The sequence below is a fragment of the Heterocephalus glaber genome, unplaced genomic scaffold, assembly GCF_053883595.1.
Source record: "Heterocephalus glaber isolate CG9 unplaced genomic scaffold, H.glaber_assembly_v1.0 deba00000943, whole genome shotgun sequence".
Taxonomy (NCBI): domain Eukaryota; kingdom Metazoa; phylum Chordata; class Mammalia; order Rodentia; family Bathyergidae; genus Heterocephalus; species Heterocephalus glaber.
The window spans coordinates 11,419,626-11,439,165 of record NW_028258175.1 but is presented as its reverse complement, the minus strand read 5'-3'; the positions used below and the strand labels follow the sequence as shown (position 1 = coordinate 11,439,165).

Here is a 19,540-nt window from a genome sequence, read left to right as displayed (position 1 = left end):
AATCCAAGTCTAGATGTCATTATGTCACACCTGACTTGCTGCAGGGACATCTCGGCTCTGCCTTGTCTCCTCTGCTCTCGAAGCTGTTCTGTTTGTGTCTGATCGAAAATTCAATCCATTTCCCCCATTCTAAGAAAATACCGTTGGTGACCAAAAAAAAAAATACTGTTGGTGAAACTAATTTAACTAATAACAAATACTGATGCTGCTAATAACCCAAGCCCGCAGATTAGAGTCATAAGGTAGGAAATGAAAACAAAAGGTGTGACTATGTGAGAAACCACATTGTTGTTATTTTTTTGCAGATAATATTACTATATGCTTAAAATTTCAAGAGAATTATCTGAAAAGTTATTAGAGACAGTGAGGGATCCATCAAGAGGATCAAAGACCAATGTATCAGCCATAGTTGGTTAAAAAATGGAATAGGAAGAAGATTCCATACACAATATCCCAAGTGCCTGTAGCTGAGCAAGGCTATGCTGGAAACAAAGATGGCGACAGCGATCTTTCCAGTTTTGGGCTGTACTTTGTCTTCTGGGTTCTCAAAAATGTTGGCTTGTGCCCCAAACCTCACAGAGTCACTCACAATTGTTCTGTCAGTTTCTGGCTCCGGTTGGTGTGAAAATAAGTCTCCAACCCTGTCTGCTCCAAGGGGGAGTCAGATGCCTCCTTCAGTATCAACCTCACCCCTTCTCAGGAAATGTTTTCTCCCTGGGTGGTGGAGATGTACCTAGATCCCCAACAGGAACCGCCTTTACAATTCCATCCCCTAAAGGTGAGGGCTTCGATCTCACATCTGCATTTTAGAAGAGAGGGAGGTCAGGTTTAATGAAACATCCATTTGACTAATCTTGGAACTACAGAGCTGTCCTGCCTGAACACATTATTAAAATCTCCACCTCTCCATGCAGATAGCAGCAAAGGCAGTGTGTGGCTTGGAAGCTTTACTTTGCCATAATACTAACTGCATGACCTTGAGGCATTTACAACTGACCTTGTGCTTTGATTTCCTTATCTGCAGAATGGGATAATGAATGATAGCATCTACTGCACAGATTTAGAAGGATTAATCGGAAAATTCATGTAGAGTGCTTGAAACAATGCCAATATGCAGTAAGCACTCAATTCATATGAGTTATAAGGATAGTAAATGCCTGTTTCTTTGTTTTCTACCATCAAGGCCCCAGAGTTTCAGTTGTGGATATTGGCCACAAGGAGGGATGTGGGTGTGGAGAGGCATGGATGCAGTATCTGGCCATTTGTTTGGGGCTATGAGGTCCTCCTAAGATTTCTCCAGAGCAAACTGCTACACTGTACATATCAGGCTAAACAATATACAACAGATATTGTGAAAGGTAGCCAAATACTGACCATTTCTTATAGCACAAACTAGTAATTTTTCAATCAACTTGTTTTACCCAGTGGACAGAGCATGTGTAGAAAGCAAGCCCAAAAGTTCATTCTTCTTTTCTCCAGTTCTTAGCAATGGCTATGCTGTGAAGGAGGTACTCAGTGCATGTGTATGATGAAAAACAAAAAAGAATTTGTGATCAGGATACACAGAGCGTGGTGATGGTTGTGCTTGATTGTGTCAACTTGACTGGCTTGGGAGCTACCCAGGGGATTAGTAAAGCACACTTGTGGCTAGGTTGTGGAGGCATGGCCTTGAGCACTATATATGATCCCTGGCCCCTTGCCCTCTGGGGCTGTTTCCCTGCTCTGCTTTCCAGCCACCGTGAACTAAGCAATTTTGTGCCCCTAGGACTTTCCATCATATTTTTGCCTTGGAGCCAGATTGGCATGGACTGAACTCCCTGAACCATGAGCCAAACTAAACATCTTGTCTTTTAAGATATGTTGGGTATTGTGTCTCAGCAACAGGCAAGTTGACTAATACAGTCTCAGAACGGAGGACAGTGAGTTCCAGACAGCAAGGGCCAAAGAGAACTGCAGAACTGCACTTTATCTCCAGCACTGTCCCCACCCAAAATTGGAGTTAATGCCCTTTCTCTTTGTCTTATAGTACACTGGGCTTCCTTCTCGTACACCACACATAAATTGTCACAGTGATGTTGTTACTTCTTCATCTCTCCCACTACATGGTGCCTTCCTTGAGGGCAGGAATCCAGATTTATTTGTCTTTGTGGCACCAGTAGCTAGCACACAATTCACAAATAAATGGACAGTGGAGAGTCCTTGCAATATTTGGAGAGATGGCTCCAGTTTGATAGTCATTGCTGCCTTTGACAGCTTTGTATATATCATGGAATGATGAGCCCTAGGTTTGAGGGCGAAGCGTATAGCTTCAGTTTTCAGCCCTGCTTTCTAGTAGTAGCTTAGCAAAGCTGTTTAACTCCTCTGAATTTTGGTTTAATAATGGATGAGTCCTTCGTAAATGTTAATTCACTTTGCATATTGGCCAGCACTATATTAATATTAATGGTTATTCTTGATGACTTTTTAAGAATTAGGGATAGAGGCTGGCACATAATAGGTGGTCAATAAACACTCCATGAATTGACTTTAGAATTCTGAGTGCCTGACTGACATTGAATGCCCTTTATGGCTGAAAAAGGAAACCTTGGAAGGATATGAAAGAGGGCAGGGTTTTTTGGTTTTTGTTTCTTTTTGAGAATTGTTGCGTCACAAAATGCTAGTTTAGGAAAAAAAAGAAGCAACTCAATTTCCATTTTGTGAGTTAGGTGTGGGGTGGAAAGGGAATTCACCTTCCTGTCCTTGCTTAAAAATAATTTCAAGTAATTAAACCATCTGCTTGGAGAGAGGGCAGAGGGGACACTGGGAGAGTCCTCAATCAAGAAGGAAGACAGAGTTCCTTAAAGTGCCTGTGAAGACCAGGCTGGGAGGGTGAACCAAGACAGAGGTCGGCAGACACAGCATTTGTCTTGTCCTGTGCCCTGAATACCAATGTCTGTGGCAGGCCCAGTGGCAAGCACAGAACACTCGCAGTGATGTGCAGGCTTGTTGCAGCTCATCTGTGCCACTCACTAGCTGAACAACCTTGGGCAGGTCACCTTTCTCCTCAGAGCCTGTTTCCTCATCTGCCAATGGGCATGATGGGAGGCTCACAGGCAGTGCTGTGAGGATCACGTGAGGCAATGTGGAGCAATGTGTTTGGTCTTTGGTTTAATGATTGGCTCACAGTAAATGCTCAATAAATGGTGGTGGTGGTGATGATGATGAAGAAGATGGTTATGATCAAGATGCATTCAGTTTCATTTAAGCTGGCATGGAGATTGGATTTATGAGATCAAGAAGGCAGCCACTCATTTCTCCATGCATTCATGATCCATGTGTCCATCCAAGCACCTGTCTGTCTCTCCACCCATCTGTCCATCTACTTACCCATCCATCGTCCATCCATCTGTCCAGCTATCTCTCCATCCATCCATCACCACCTCACCCATCATCCATTCATTTTTCCATTTATCCACCTATCCATCCATCCATCCATCCATCCACCCACCCACTCACTCACTCATCCGTCAAATACTTATCAAGCCCTTTCTCATGTACCAAGGGCCCCCAGAAGGCACTGGAGTCAAAGAGATGACAGCTTGATTGTGTTAACTTGATTGGCTATGTCAAAGGCTCCTTGTCTAATTCAGCACCTTTTGATGTTCCCAGGTAGAGATAACTTCTGTTTCTTCTTTTGAGTCCCTATAGAAATTTTAAAATGTAACCCCATCACTACCTTCCCATATTATAGAACATGCCACATATTATGATGATAATTGATTTTCTTTTTTGGCTACCAGGAGTGTGAGTCTTTATGGGTAAGAGCCATTTCCTGATCTCTTTGTCTTCTCCTTTGTTTTCCCCTATCCTCCTTGGCACAGAGTGGAGCCTTAGGAAAGGGCACTTGGTCCTTACAATGCAGCCTAAAGAGCCCAGGTAGGACTCTGACAGAAAATGCTTGTCAGTCTTAAACAGAGAAAGTTTCTATTTATTAAGCACCTACTATGGGCCAAGTGCTTCATGCACATTGTCTGGCATATTTCCCTCGACAAGGTGGGCACTCAACCTCATCTTACAGGTATGGGGATGGGGGTTCAGAGATTTTAACTTGCACAGCAAGCCAGGCCATCTGGAAGTCAAATCCAGATTTTATAGCTTCCCTTGATACAGGAAAGTCATTTAGAATGATGGGAGAGAGGCGCTAAAGCCCAAACTGTGATGGTGTAAATGGATGTGTGTGTGTGTGTGTGTGTGTGTGTGTGGTGTGTGTGTGTGTGTTGTGTACATAGTCAAATTGGAACTAAGCTTCAAAACAGCAATCTTAAATTCCTATGGGGCGAGGCAGGGAACATAAATGAGGGAGATGACAGACCAGGCATAAGATAAATCTTTGTCTTGAGGAGGCAATAGGGAGAGGTGGGATCGCATTGAATTGGATAGCTCAGGCCCTGTCCGAGGGAGGTTATAGATACTTGGCTCTAGGCGACATTTGGGGAGAACCTAGATTTCCAGACCTTACTGTTTCTCAAGAGTCATGATAAATTTGGATTTTTATGTGCTTGCCTCTGAATGTTACTTAAGGGAAAGTACTGTTTTGTTTTCAATTTTGGTTTTTTCCAGTACTGGGGATTAAACCCAGGGCCTTCACCTGAAGCTACATCTCCAGCTCTTTTTTATTTTTTGAGAGAGGGTCTCACTAAGTTGCTAACTTGTTCAGCTGCCCAGGCTGGCTGGAACTTGTGATCCTCCTACCTCAGCCTCCTAGAATGCCAGGATTACAGGCACATGTTCTGAAAGGTGTCTTTCCAGGTGGCTGTGGGTCTGTCAGGATCCCTACTTCAAACTTCTCCAGGAAGGGAAGCAGGGGCAGTCAAGAAGGGTGTTAACCAGCATGTATCTGATCAACATTTTTGGGGAAGTATTTAGTGCCAGGAGCAATGATTAAAGGTCGTATTTCCAGACGCAGCCCTCTCTGGCCAGGCTATTCTGAGAACACTCAAGAAGCAACTGGCTTTTACTTCCCTCCTCTATGAGCTACCTCTGCCCATTTTCAAGATGTTCTTGGAATCTCTGCCTCCATCTTAGGGGCATCACTGTCCTCCTCTTTCTGGACTCTATCATCAGAGCTGAATGGAGCCATAGTGAGACTGTCCCTCTGCCGCGCTGGCCAGAACTCAGCGCCGTTCATTTGTCAAATGATGGTGCTTCAGGTGACCTTTCTTGTCCTGTACCCTTCTGTCAGATGGCAGCCCAGCCCAGGGCCTTGTGTCCTCTCTGTTTTGGATCTTAGGAAGCACAGCTGTGTCATACGCAGGACTTTTCCCCGCCACAGCTGAAGTGCTAGTTTTCTGCTGTGCTGTAGGCACTTCCCACGGCCCCAAGAGCCAGACACATGTCCTTGGTGTTCAAGGGTACCTTGAGGGCTGTCTTACTTGGAGACCATGGGTGACCGTGAATGGGGCCAGCCAGAGAAGGATGAGAGAGGTTGACTGGCATTATGATCCTGACCCTCACTCCTGCTGTGTACCAGGCACCCTCCTGCTGGCTCCTTCTCGCCTCTCAGTGCCCATGAGGTCCCTGCTACTGCAACAGCCTCCGCTCTCTCTGGCTGTGAGAAAGGTTTTCACCAGCATCCACTATCCATTGACTCCCTAGCAGCCGGAGAGACCTTTGAAAGGTATATTAGATCATACCACCTGCTTCAAAGGTTCCTGTGTAGCAATACTTATAATGAAATCTAAATGCCTGGCTGTGGACCCAAAGGCCCACCGAGTCCACCCCATACCTACCTCTTCCCTTCATCCCCAGTCCTTCTTTTTAGCACACCCTGGCCACACCCGGCTCTGGGCCAGCTCATCCCCACCTCTGGGCGTTTACCCTTGCTGTCCCCTAGGCCTGGCATGCCCTTCCCCCTGTGCTCCCCCTGGCTGTTCCTTCTGGTCACTGAGGTCTTGCTCAAGCGTCACCTCTTCGGACCACTCTACTGGCTGCAGCTCCCTGTCACATGATCTGTGTTACGGTTAAGATGTCAATGCCCCCCAGAGCCTCACGTGTGTGGGAGGGACTGGATCCTGGGGCACCATACTCCTCAGTGGACGTATCCATTGACGAGCGCAGGAGCTGAATGTGCTGTCAGGAGGTGGGGCCTGGTTGAAAGCGGCTCACTGGGGGCACAGCCTGGAAAAGCATTTTCTCGTCCCTGGCTCTGCTCCTCTCTCTGCTTCGTGGCTGCCATGGGTTAAACACTCTTTCCTCTGTCGTGTCTCCCTGCCGCCCCATTGCTGCCTTGAAGCTGCCAACCATGGACTGAAATGAAGAGCCAAACCCCCTCTCCTCCTTTAAGTTGTGGGTGTTGGGTATCGTGTTGCAGAAAGTGACTAAGACAATCCCAAAGCACATACCAGTACCTACAGTGGTTTTGTTTATGCCTCTGTTTACCTGCTTGCCAACTGTCTCCTTGGTGGAATGGAGCTGTCTCATCTTTGTATTCTCTGCTTTTCTCCCCATGGTATAGGAAAGGGGCTTCTTACTGTGCCTTCATCTAATAACTCAGTATTGTCACCTCCATTCCCAGATGAGGAAGCTGAGGCTCAAAGAAGGGGAAATTACCTGCTCAGTTTGTGGGTAAACGGATGCATTTTGAGACCACGTTACGTGAGATGGATCAGACACACAAGCCTAAATATCACATGGCTTCTCTTAAGTGAGAAACCTGAAAAATAAAGAAAGAGCCAAATAAAAAGATGTAATAAGAAATAGGGAGAGCTTTTACAAATGGGAAAGGCATCAAGAGATGGAGGGGAGGGGTAGGGATGGAAGGGGAGGGGACGAAGAAAGAATCAAAATTGTTATGTATGTATACTAACCCTCCACCGTGAATGTAATCATTACGTGATGCAAACATACACTAACAAAATAGACCTCACAGTTAGCAGAGATGCAGTGCTGGGACTGGAGCCCAGGCGGGGCTCATTCCTAAGCCAGTGTCACCTCCCATGCCCTTTGCTGCAGAGGAGGGTTGATCTGGAAGGGTGTGGAGGGGGAACATGAGGGGGGACTGTGTTCTCCGAGGCTCAGGACTGTGGATCCTGCGATTTCTTTAAGGAATGGCCAGCCTGCTCTGCTCAGGGCACTGCCCCCTCTGGAACTCTTCCCTGTCAATGCCCCATTCCACCACATGCTGGGAAGCATGCTGTTTCCAAGAGGCAGAAGAGGTTCTTGAGGTGAGGCCAGGAATGCTAACAGCAAAAGGCTGCAGCCAGAGCAGTGCTATTGGCATTCTATACCTATAGCAGTGGTGTGTGTGCGTGCATATGCATTGTGTGTGCATGTGCATCCCCATCTGTGTGTGTGTGTGTGTGTGTGTGTGTGTGGTGTCTGGATAGAGTCCCTCAGCTGAAATGACATGGTGATAGCTTGCTTTGCACTTAGCTGAAATGATAAGAAATGCTATGGCAGAAAAGCAATTCCCCCAGCCCTAGTGACTGCCAAATGTTCTGGCAAACAAGGAGGAAGAAAAGGAGTGACTGTTGGGTACAGCAGTTCACACGCTGGAAAATGTGTTGTCAAAACATGGGGTCAGTTTACCGAGCTTCCTCGAAGAAGCACTGGCTTCCAGTCTTGTCTCACTGCTTGCTTCTCCGCCATGTCCCCGCCCCATCACTCCAGACACCCCCGCCTTTCTGTCCTCGTATTTTCAGCCCCTCTTGCCCTGGGGCCTTGGGCCTCTCCCTTCCATCCTCCTCTTCCTCCTCCTTCAGATTCCAGTTGTTGCTTCTCCAGGAGTACTTTTCTTGGCCTCTCCATCTGGGTTAAGTTCCCTAGTGATAAACTTGCACATCACTGACAGTCTCTTCTTTAATGACCCTTTCACAGTTGACCTTTCACATTGTGTGTGTGTGTTTGTGTCTGTCTGTCTGTCTGTCTGTCTGTGGTGCGAATGCAAACACCATGAAGTGGGGACCAGGCCTTTTTTGGCTTACAAAGCAGGTAGTGTAGCACCTGGTACCTGTCAGTGTGGGGCTCATGGGTAGACGGTGGATGGCTGGATAAATGAACTAATGAATGAAGTCAGTTGTATGATTGTGGTCTCTGTTTTCTCTTTTTAGGGTGCAAAATGAAAACACACATTTGGGTGAAAAGTCCTTAGCTTCCTCTCAAACTATTTCATCTGGTCCTGACCATCCCTCCAGAGAGGCCCAAGTCACTTTGCTTCCACAGTACAGAAAAGCAAAGATTCCAGGTCATCCATACAGAGAGGTTCCCTCCCTTTTGAGTCCCACTGAGATCCATGGAGCCGCCTCCTCCCCACACCCAGCCCCACCTGCTTGGCGTTTCCCCTGGCTTTGGCCGAGGGGCATATGTATGTCCGTAGTATGTATGTGTCACTCTTGCTTCTGCAATGGCCAAAGTACATGGGATTTGGAAGCCAGAAGACTTGGAGTCAAGGCTCTGCCTCTAATTAGCTACGCATCCTTGGGTAACTAACTTCCTGGGCCTTCAACCTGTTTTTACATTAAGGGTTTTGTATTAGATGAGATCTTGTCAGTGTCCCTGAGAAGGGACTGACTGTCCCCACCCCCCAACACCTGAATTGTTATGTTGAAGTCTTAACCCTCAAGGTGATGGTGTTAGGAGGTGGGACTTATGTGATTAGATTTCAGGAACAGCCTTAGTGCCCTTCTAAAAGAGGCCCCCAGAGGTCCCTTGTCTCTCTCTGCTATGTGAGGATTCAGAGAAGGTGGCAGCCTCTGCCACATGGAAGGGGGCCCTCACCAGAGCCCGACCCTGCTGGTCCCCTGATCTTGAGAACTGTGAGAAATAAATTTCTGCTTTTAGTAAGCAACCTAGCCTATAGAACTTTGTTATAGCAGCCCAAACTAAGATCCCCACCAATTTTATAGTTTTTGCTGCATTCAGAAATCTGTTTCACCTGTACTATTATTTATTTTGTAATTTGTTTGAATGGTATTTGCCTTTTTTCTTGAGTTTATACTTTATATAATAGTGCAATCTGATATAAATGAGCTACAGATGAAATTTAAAAAGTAAAGAGAAACAAATTAATTTTAGCACTATATTTTATTTAACTACACACATCCAAAATATAACCAATATAAATTATTGAGATATTTGACAGTTTTTTTCCTGTGCTAACTCTCAGAAATCCAGTGTATATTTCACACTTTCGGAACATCACTCTATGGAGGTTAAATTTTCATTGACCTCTATTTAGATGTCATAAAATGTATACTCAAAAGAGTAGATTCACATCCCCAAGTTGTTCCAATTATGCAGTTATTTTCTAATAACTGAATCGAGTACCGGATTTTAATTGTAAATTCATTGAAGTGAAATGAAATAAAAATATCTGTTCCTCAACTGCAGTAGTGAAATGTCAAATGCTTAATAGGCTCATGTAGCTACTGGTTACTGTATCAGACAGTGCAGGTATATAAAGCCCCAGACAACAAACCAGCCTCCTTGATGTAAATCGGAGAAAGCCTTAGAAATACATATAGTGCCAATACAAGAACGACATTAAATTCCAGTTAGAGACTGTTGCCAGCTAAGATGCTGAGCCCATAGGCGATTCAGTACATGCTGAAAAGGTGTTAAAGACACACTAGGCCCAAGCTGAGACTTTCCCTATGATGGAATCTGAGGAGTAAGAAAACTGGAAAGGTACTCATGTTGCATTTGTGTATCACCTAAACTCATCATAGATACCAATACAACAAGCCAGAAAATCTAGGTGATCACTCTAAGCTCAAAATTCCCCAGCCTATTTCTCCTTTACACCCGATCTCTCTGCATCCTCTTAAATGACACTAGCAACACGATTTTGTGAAAGCAACTAAGTGAGAGTCGTGAAAGCTAAGTTAAGACTCTGCCATTTTTAGCCCTGCAACTTTGGCAGAGGTCTCAGGTTCTTCATTTTGTAAAATAAAGGTATTTGGATTCATCAAACAAAACAAACAAAACAAAACAAGACAAAACAAAACCCATCAGCACCCATGAGAGCCGGACACTGTGTCCTGTGCTCCCAGAATGATCTCATCACACCCACAACACAAACTCTGTGAAAAAGACAGTGTCAGACCCATCGTACAGACAGGAACACGGACATTCAGAGTGAAGACATTAGCTTGCCAGAGCCCACCAATCGGAAGCCATGAGGCTGAAGTTTGAATTCAGGTTGGGGATTCCTGAGTCCACACCCTAATCTACCATGCTGGGCGGTTCTGAGGATTACTGCTGTTCCCAAAATGGTAGACTTATGTCCCAAGACCTTATTAGTGTGTAATTTGTGGTATTTCTTGGAGCTTTTTCTTCCAGTTTATGCCAGATCCCTGGTTGGTGGAGTTGGCATGCTTTTCCTGGGGTAGCCACTTATTTCTCTGGATCATCATCATCATCATCATCATCATCATCATCATCATCATCATCATTTTTGGTACTGGGGATCAAACTCTGGACCTTGTGCTTGCAAGGCAGGCAGCGGAACCACTGAGCTAAACCTCCAGCATCCTTATTATTTTTTGCTTCCTCTTCTAGGTACTTCTTTTTATTCTCCACCCACTAGGACCCCATTGCCATTTCTTGTTGCCTCCTCCTTTCTCTGCGCTGAGCTAGTGAATAGGTAGCCCGGTGGGCCATATCCAGCCCGCAAGTGTTTGGTTTGTGCATGAAGTGTTGGCTCATGAAGTTTTTAAAAGAGTTTTCAATTAGTTCCCAACATTGAAACACTGCACATTTCATATAAAAATCTGGATTTCCAGATTTTTGGAGCAATTTGGTAACATGGAACCATTGGCTAGAAAGCCAAAGCCAAGAGGCAATGGACTTACTAGTTCCCCTAGTACCTAAACTCCCTGTTGTTGTCATCCTTACCTCTCCACCCAGCTTGAGTGTTGTCAGCTGTCAAAGTGTATATGTGTGTACGTGCGTGCATGTGTTTGTGTGTATGCATGCACGCATGTGGTACTTTTTCATTATAAAGCTGAGCAGCGGATTTGTCATTTTACTGTGCAACCTTGAATAACTGCCTCAAATTTGTCATCTGACAAATGGGTATAATATATATATACTTCAAAGAAACACCATGAGAATTAAATGCATTCATGCATGGGAAATGCTTTGAAGAATGTCTAGCACATAGCAAATGCTATGTAAGTCAGCAGTTATTAAGGGGAAAATACAGTGGGGCCTGGTAGCACACACTTGTAATCCTAGCACTCTGGCAGACTGAGGTAGGAAGATATCAAGTGTGAGCCCAGCTCGGGAAACTTAGCAACTTAGTGAGGCCCTGTCTCAAAATTAAAACAAATTTTAAAAGCGTTGGGGTTGTATCTTAGTGTGAAGGCCCTGACTTCAATCTCCAGTATGACAGAGAGAGAGAGAGGGAGAGAGGGAGAGAGGGAGAGAGGGAGAGAGAGAGAGAGAGAGAGAGGGATACAAGTTTGAGTTTTGGGGAAAATAAGAGAGCTGAAGAGAGCCATATCCTGTTGGAAGAATAGCAGGGTAGCATAATTCTTTGAGTAAGTGAAGCATTTCTTAAACACAGTGCTTATGTACATCATCTGACTGCCCTTCCCAGGTACATGAATTCAAGGCACCTGCCCCCTACCCCATGCCCACTCCAGCATTTCCCGGTGCCCTCTGCATGACTGGCATCCTTTTCAGTCCCTGCCTGCACAGTTCAGATGCACGTGGATTTCTGTCCATGACCCTGGATGCAGAGCCCAGCCTTGCTGGTGGTCCCTGGCCATGTTTGGCAGCATTGGCGGAAGGCCACTTTGTGCTCTGATGTTTCCTAGAGTTTCTCTGAATTCCAGGCAGTTCTTAGGAGGCCAAATTACCCAGGCTTAGGATTGAATGAATTCCTTCATCTTATCTTCCAACGTAGAGCTGATATGATCATTACAGAAGCTGTACAAGGGCAAGGGCTATAAAACTATTGTCCTGGACCCCAGCCCAAGGCCAGCCTAGACAGTCGCCAGCAGAGCTGCATCATTAGTTTCTGACAGGCAGAGCCTGGCTTCTGCGGCTTTGGTTGACCCCTCAGGAATGACTTATCCAAGGTCAAGCAGTGAGCTATTGCCAGAGGAAGCCTGGAATCCAGGATTCCTGATGAGGAATTCTTTGTCTGACTGTTCACAAAGGTTATATGGTCAAACGGTTAGGACAGGCCAGACAGGTTACAGAGAGGAGTTAGGTGCATCTTGTTAGGACTGTGAAGAATTGAAGTGCATGTGTGCTTTGGAAAGGGGCAGTTATGAAATAAAATTTGATGTGCACCATGGAATACTGAGCAGGTGTATAAAAGAGTGATAAAGTTCTATATACATTGTCAGGGATGATTAGTACATTAAGTGAAAAAGAGAAAGGTAGGCCAGTGTATATATTGTTCTCATTCTGGAGAGTGTTAAAAAAACCAGGAGAGCACAATTCCTCCATTTGTATTTACTTATATATGCACAAAGACACTTTGAAAGAACACGGAAGAAACTGAGACACTAATTCACTGGTCCCCTGGGTGGTGGTGGTGAACAGGGGAGCTGCTGAGCAGAGAGAAGGAGTAGAAGGAGACATTTTAATGTCTGCTGTTTTTTATTTTTAGGTTTTGGACCACATGAATGTCATCATCTGTTTAATGGGGGAAAAAGCAGCTATTTCTCAGTTCTAGGGAATTGTTACCTTCTGAGAATGTGAGCCTAATGCACATTCTTCTGGTTTCACAAGAGAGCATGGAAATCTATTTTTTTTAATTCCTCAATTTTTAATTTCAAAATTTTCATTGCTAGTATATAGAAATAGAGATTTTTTACATATTAATTATGTGCCCTGCAAACATGATGAAATCCCCTGTTAGGTTTTTAGGGAGCTTTTTTTGTGGCATCTTTGTGATTGTCTATGAAGGTCACCGTATCATATGTGAATACAAATGACTTAGTTTCTGCCTTTCTTGATACCTTTGATTTTTCTTTCTTGCCTTACTACACTGTTGAGGACTTTCAGTACAACACTGAGCAGGAGTGGTGTGGGCAGCCATCCCTGACTGCTCCAGATTTAGGGGAAACATTATTTTTTTGTACTATTAGATGTGATGTAAGTTGTGGTTATTTATGGATGACACTTATTGAGTGACAGTGGCACTCCCTCCCTCCCTCTCTCTCTCTCTGGAACTAGGGATTGAACCCAAGGTCTTTCACACTGAGCCACATCCTCACTCCTCTGTAAGAACTCTTACTATTTTGAGACAGGGTCTTGCTAAGTTGCCCAGACTGGGCTTGAACTTGCCATCCTTCTGCCTTGATATTCCAGTGTGCTGGAATTATAGGCAAGTGCTACAGTGACCACCTTAAGAAGTTCTTTATATTCTTAGTTTAATGAGTTTTTAAAATATCATGGATGTTGAATTTTGTCAAATACCTCTTCTGCACCTATTGAGATGGATCATTTGGATTTTCCTTCTTAGTTTCTTAAGATGCTGAATTATGCTGAATGATTTTCAAATGTCGAGCCAGCTTTGCATTCTGCAGATAAACCCAAGTTGGCTTATGTATTATTCTGCTTGATTAGATTTGCTGTTTCTTGAGGATTTTTGTGTTTATGTTCCTAAGGATTACTGGGCCGAAGTTTTCTCTTCTTGTAATGCATTTGGTTTCCTGTTATCAAACATAGTGGGAATTTTCCCTACGTTTTTAAAAGACGAAAAAATAATTGCATGCTAGGCATTGTGTTCCATGCATACTTTAATCTTCACAGCAACTCTACCAAGTGCTGGCTATTATTTTTGTCACAGTCACTTTACAGGTGGAGGAACTGAGGCACGGACTGAGGTAACTTGTCCAAAGTCCCACAGCAGGAGTCAGGTCTCAAACCCCTGAGATCCAGCTCCCCAGACTTCGGTCTCAGCAGAAATGTTTACTCCATTTTCTCTAAGTAGGGATGTTTAAAGGCTAACGAAATCCCACATGCAGAGCTCAGTCCCGCCGAGGCTACCAGCTTCCATCGCTGCTGGTTAATGGCCAGGGCAGCCGCCAGGTGCCAGGCGGGCTCACTACCTGCTCCTCCTCTCCTCTGGCCCCTCTTGCTCGGATCTTGTCAGCCTGGCCTGGCCCCCTTGGGAATGCTCCCTTCTCCCCATGGCAGGTAGTTTCAAGCCACTGTTCCCTTCCTCATCCTGTCTTCCTTCACATCCATGACACCTTTCAGAAAGTAAAAGTAAAATTTAAAAAAAATCTTTGCAATCTCAGTTTAATTTGCATGCTCCTGCCTTATTGGGAGGGTTCCCCCATCATCCTCTCTGCTGACCTTGTCCAGGCATTCAGGCGCATCCTTCCCCCTTCCCTGTCTCCTTTTGCACTGCCTGGTCCCCAGTGTTAGCTCTGCTGAATCTTTTTGGTGCTGGGATTGAACCCAGGGCTGTTCTACCACAGAGCTGTATCATATCCCCTGTCCTTTTTATTTATTTTTTAACAATCTGAGACAAGTTCTCACAAAATTGCCCAAGCTGAGCTTGAACTTGTGATCCTTCTGCCTCAGCCTCCCTCCGTGGTGGTATTACACCCACGCAGCACCAGTCCCTGCATCGGCTGCCTTATCTTACGGGATTTGAGAAGTGGGAAACACCTTGCTTACTTAAATAAGGAGGAGGAAGCTGGGTACGGTGGTACTCATCTGTAATCATAGCACTTTGGGAGGCTGAGACAGGAGAATTCCAAGTCTGAGTCCAGCCTGGGCAACTTAGTGACTTAGTGAGACCCTGTCGCAAAATAAAAAATCAAAAGGACCAGGATGTAGCTCAGTGCAAAGACCCTGTGTTCAATCCCCACTTATTCAAAACAAAAAAGCCAAAAGGAGGGCAAGGGAGAACGAGATGGGGTTTTAGGAGTGGCCTGGGGCCCAGTGTTCTCCACTGCCCCACAGCATGAGCCTAGCAGGGAGCAACACGGTGAGAGGCGATGCAAAAAGCAAGTGTGCTCCGATGCTGCTTTGACAGGGTGACTGTAGACCACATGCTTCGCTTCCCGGGATCTCAGTTTGCTCATCTATAAAATGGGCTAGAGATCTGTGTAGGCCACAGGGTTGGGATAGAGAAACAGTGCCATAGCATAAGGAGAAAAAATCTGGTGTGGAGAAGGCAGTGAGGAAAAAGTGCTTTCCTTGGACCAGGCACTATTTTGGAGCTTTCTTTTTTTTTTTTTTTCCCTTTTTTGGAATGGGGTCTTCCCAGGTTATCCAGGGTGGCTTTGAACTTCTGAGCTCAAGCGATCCTCTTCTCTCAGCCTCCCGAGTAGCTGGGACTGTGGACGGCAGATGAGTGCCACTGTGTTTGGATTTTTACACAGATTATCTTATTTAATAGATTCTACCTATGTGGGTCATTATGAACTATTGTTGCCCCCATTTGACTGATGGGGCAAACTGTGGTCCTCAGAGGTAGAGAATTTATAAGTGGCAACTTTACTCATATTTAAAAATATTGATTAATTGATTGATTGATTGATTGATGTGGTGCTGAGGATCAAACCCATGGTGGTACTCTACCAGTCCCCTTTATTTTATTTTATTCTTTAATTTCAAGACAGGGTCCTGTTCAGTTGTCCAGGTGGGACTTGAACTTGTGATCCTCCAGCCTCAGCCTCCTTTACCCATAATTCACATTAGAATTCATGGGATCTCATGCCAGGTCAATTGAGTTAGACTCCGTGGTGCAATCCCTTGAACCAGGGGAGTGGCCCACAAGGCTTTCCTAAGCTCTTCCTCCCAGCCACAACACCTGCTGTTTCCTCCTAATTACTGGCTCCCCCTTGGCAAACACTCAGCCACTCCCCACCATTCCTCAGTTTTCAACCAAATCTCTAACCAGTACTCCAACAATCTGGAAAACTTGGGGTGAGTCCACTGCCAGAAACAGTGATCCAATTCAAAGCCCAGTTTGCAGCGCAGTTATGGAGGCCTTTGGTCCGTTACTTCTCACCCAGCAGGGCTGAGCCACTGTCAGCGGTGGGGTATGAGGTCTGCTAACCGTTTCTGGCTGGGAGCCATGTGGGGACTACTGGTGAACTTGCAAGAGGAGTAGCACACCACTCGGCCCTCTGCTGGCTCCTGATGGTGCTAATCAGCCCCCTCCTCCTGACCGCTCAATCAGCGTTGTGACAGGCACAGCTGCGGTCGCACAGTGCAAACCAATGCATGTGGCAGGCATCAAACCTCGAGTGTAACCTGCACCATCATCTCCGTCAGCATCATTGCCTCTCACCTGCATTCCGGGGTGTGGGGAGGGGAGAGCCTCCCATTAGCCCATTCTACAGATGTGAAAACTGAGGCACACAGCTGCAAAAGACTCTCCCCATCTAACCCTGGCACAGCCTGGATTAGCATTCACTCAGCACTCTTACTTGCTAGGACATACTCGCCTCCTCTTATGGGTTTAAGAGAATCACCTAAGAGTCTCATTTTTGACCCGACCTTGTAGGGTGTTAACAAAACTGCTTTCAGCCTGTTACTTCTGGATGAGCCTGGCCTCCCCAGTTAAGCTTCTCGGAGATGCTCAGGCCTTCTGCATTCATCTGCTGCCTCTGGAGCCACAGGCCTCCACTCTCGAGCTCTCTGGACGCAGGAGCTGCCCCCAGGAGGCACATCCTGAACACCTGCACACAGCAGGTGCTCAAAACTCTTAGGTGGCTGTATGAACATTACAGACATCCTCCAGCTTCTAAGCCCAAGCCTTCTTTAAGTCCTCAAACCCAGGGCTAGGGCCAGGCTTAGCACAGAGCCTGGCACACTGTAGGTGCCAATGCGGTGGGTCAGGAGGGTTCCAGCTGGCACAGGAGTTAGGCTGTGAAGGTTCAAGGCACTTTGACTTTCTTCCACCTTGAAGTGTTTGCCAACCTGAGCCTTCCCTCCTTCTGCCTACCCTCAGGCCTGGGCTTCGGAATCTGGGAGCCTGGCTTGTCCCTCATCCTTAAGTTCTGTCTCTTAAGGCATTTGCAGAGGAAAAGCCTGGGGCAGTGACTGAGCAGCCACCTCTGGTAGGGGAAGAGATGGACGGGGGCGGAAAGGGGCTCAGATACACCCTGATGAGCATGAGTGGGCTGAGGGAGAGAAGTTCTGCTGCTCCTGGTTCTCAGCAAGCATCCTCAGTAACCAGCCCTTTCAGAAACTCACTTCCCCAAAGAGAGCTCTGGGGAGGGCCAGAGGGGAGGCTCGAGCTGGGCTGAAATCAATCCCAGCTCCAGGTAATTACAGGAGATGTGCTGCCACCCTTGCAGGGTGCATCAGAGGTGGGGCACCGGAGCCCTGAGCTAAGAATAAAAAAGCCTGGTCCCGCACGGGAGTGGGGGAAGGTTCCCAGGTCAGGACACTGGTGCTTGCTGGTGCCTGCCAAAGCTGGGGAGGGGGCCAGCGACTGAAGCAATCGCCTGAGCTGCCAAACTGGGTGCTTTGGAAAGGAAAACTCAGCAAGACTCTGGGAAACCCAGCCCTGCAGCTCCCAGGATTCCAAGATGCTCAGGTTCACAGACAAGAGATGATGGGGCGGACAACGCTAAGACACTAGCCTGGATGCTGGTTTTCCCCTTTCTGGTCCTTTCTGTTGCTCTCTCCACCCTCTGCTTGCAAGCGATCTTCAGCAATCTTTCTGCTGTAGAAATCATGTGGAAGAAGGGGGCCATTCCAAGCCAGTCTCAGAAATTCTTCTCTCCCCCTCTCCCTGTCCCTTACTTTTGCACACAGCCCTGGCAAGTTTCCCTGTGCCCCCTTCTCAGTGGCTCGGCTCTCTTGAGGAATTCTGCACAAGTGTCAGCCACACTTTGGAAAGGACATTAAGATGGGGAGATGGGGACCAGCCAGGCATCCACAGCAGCTGTGAGCTGCTGCCCAGGGATGGTGTGTGTGTGTGTGTGTGTGCGTGTGTGTGTATTCTGGAGGCAAAGCTAGGGGCAAGGCATATCCTCGAGGAGGTTGTGACCCCCTGAGGTGATGGCTTTGGCAGCAGAGACCGCTAACTGTTCAGGTGGTCGTAAGGGCGCGTGCCAGTGCTGCCAGAGCAGGAGTATCCAGCACCAGTGTGTCCAGCTGTATCTTGGGTCAGGTCGGGATGCCAGAAGGGCAGAGTGGCCGAAGTATCCCCAGCTGTGTGGGGTCAGGGGCTTTCTGCCCAGCTTTTGTGCAGAACCCCCGGTCAGGTCACTCACACAGCCTCGGTGCACCCCTCACGCACTCAGCCCATCCAGCCGTGCACACGAATGCATGCTGGAATCCACAGACCGCTCACACCAACTGACACGCCATGCCCATAGCCTGCTGCACACGCACACGCACACGCACACGCACACACGGTCCCATATCTGCCAGGCGACAGCAACTTCCTTTCCTCCCAGTCCGGAAATCTCCACAGTTGTCCTCAAGGCTTAAACTTTTTCCAAGGGGGCGCTGGGGGACGCACAGGAAGAGGCTGGGGGTTCCGCAGGGTCGCCCCGCACTTGGGGATTCCAGATTCCCTCCCTCTCCCCACATCTCTCACCTGGTAAACCGAGGCACAGCAAGAGGCTGTAGTAGACCACGGGCACGAAGCCCAAGCCGCAGGCCGAGCCGGCGGACCAGAAGAGCGAGCTGTTGGCGGCGGGGAGGTGGGCGTGCGTGTGCTCCATGGGCGCCCGCGCCCCCCGCGCCCTGCCTGGCTCCGGACTCCGGACGTCGGCTCGGCGGTGGCGCCGGGCAGCAGAGGCAGCAGCCGGAGGGAGCAGGGGCGCCTTCCTCCCGGCGAGACTCGCTTCTGTCCTTGGTCCCGGACCCCGCTGCTCGCTCTGCACCTGCCCGCCCGGAGTCGGGCTCGGCCCTCGCGCGGGGCGCACGGTGCCGGGCGCGCGGACTCGGGAGGGGCTCCCGAGCCCGACTGTGCACCTCCCACCCCGGACCGCTCGGCTCCCGCCTCAGAGCCGGGGCTGGGACCGACTTCCCGCAGCCAATCAGCAGCTGCCTGGATGTGGGGTGTGGGGTGTGTGCTAGTGTGTGTGGGGGGGGGTCGGTGGATGGGTGGGGGAGGGGGTCCCAGCTGCCTTTCTTGGCTCGGGTCAGAGGCGAAGATGGGGTTGTACCCGGGAACCCCCGGGGGAAGACAGGGTGGAGAACAGGGCCGCCTGCGGGAGGAGCGTGGGACCTGCTTCTCCCGCAGCGCCTCCTGCTTACTCCTCCCGCGTGTCCTCGGTTTGCCTCTTCGGACTCCGCTTCCAGCCGCGATCTCGTTCCCCTCGCCAATGCCTCGAGTCCGTTTTCCTGTACGGCACAGTGCGGCCCGGGCTTGGGGGGAAGGGGAGGCTGTGGGAGCCGCCAGGATGCTGAAGGGCCGTGGGCTCTCCGGACCCGGGCGCGCGCTTGCGGGCTGGGGAGGGGAGCGGGGGGGGGGCGTACCGCTCTGGGGCTGCGGTGGCTCTGGGGGCGCCAGCGGTGGACCTGCCCCCAGCCTGGACGGAGGGGACACAGCCCCCTCGGCCGCACTCACTCACGCTCACACGGACACACAATACCCGCTCAACGACCCTCACACTCT

The 19,540-nt window shown here is 48.0% G+C and overlaps 1 protein-coding gene across 1 annotated transcript in view; it reads right to left on the bottom strand.

Annotated features, from left to right (window-relative positions):
* Positions 1-18,873, bottom strand: part of Gpr139 (G protein-coupled receptor 139) — a 41,055-nt gene extending 22,182 nt beyond the window's left edge. The window contains exon 1 of the mRNA XM_004855826.3: positions 18,515-18,873. Coding sequence (XP_004855883.1) covers positions 18,515-18,641 — 127 coding nt within the window. The 5' untranslated portion in view covers positions 18,642-18,873. The remainder of the gene's footprint in view (positions 1-18,514) is intronic.
* Positions 18,874-19,540: the final 667 nt, after the last annotated feature.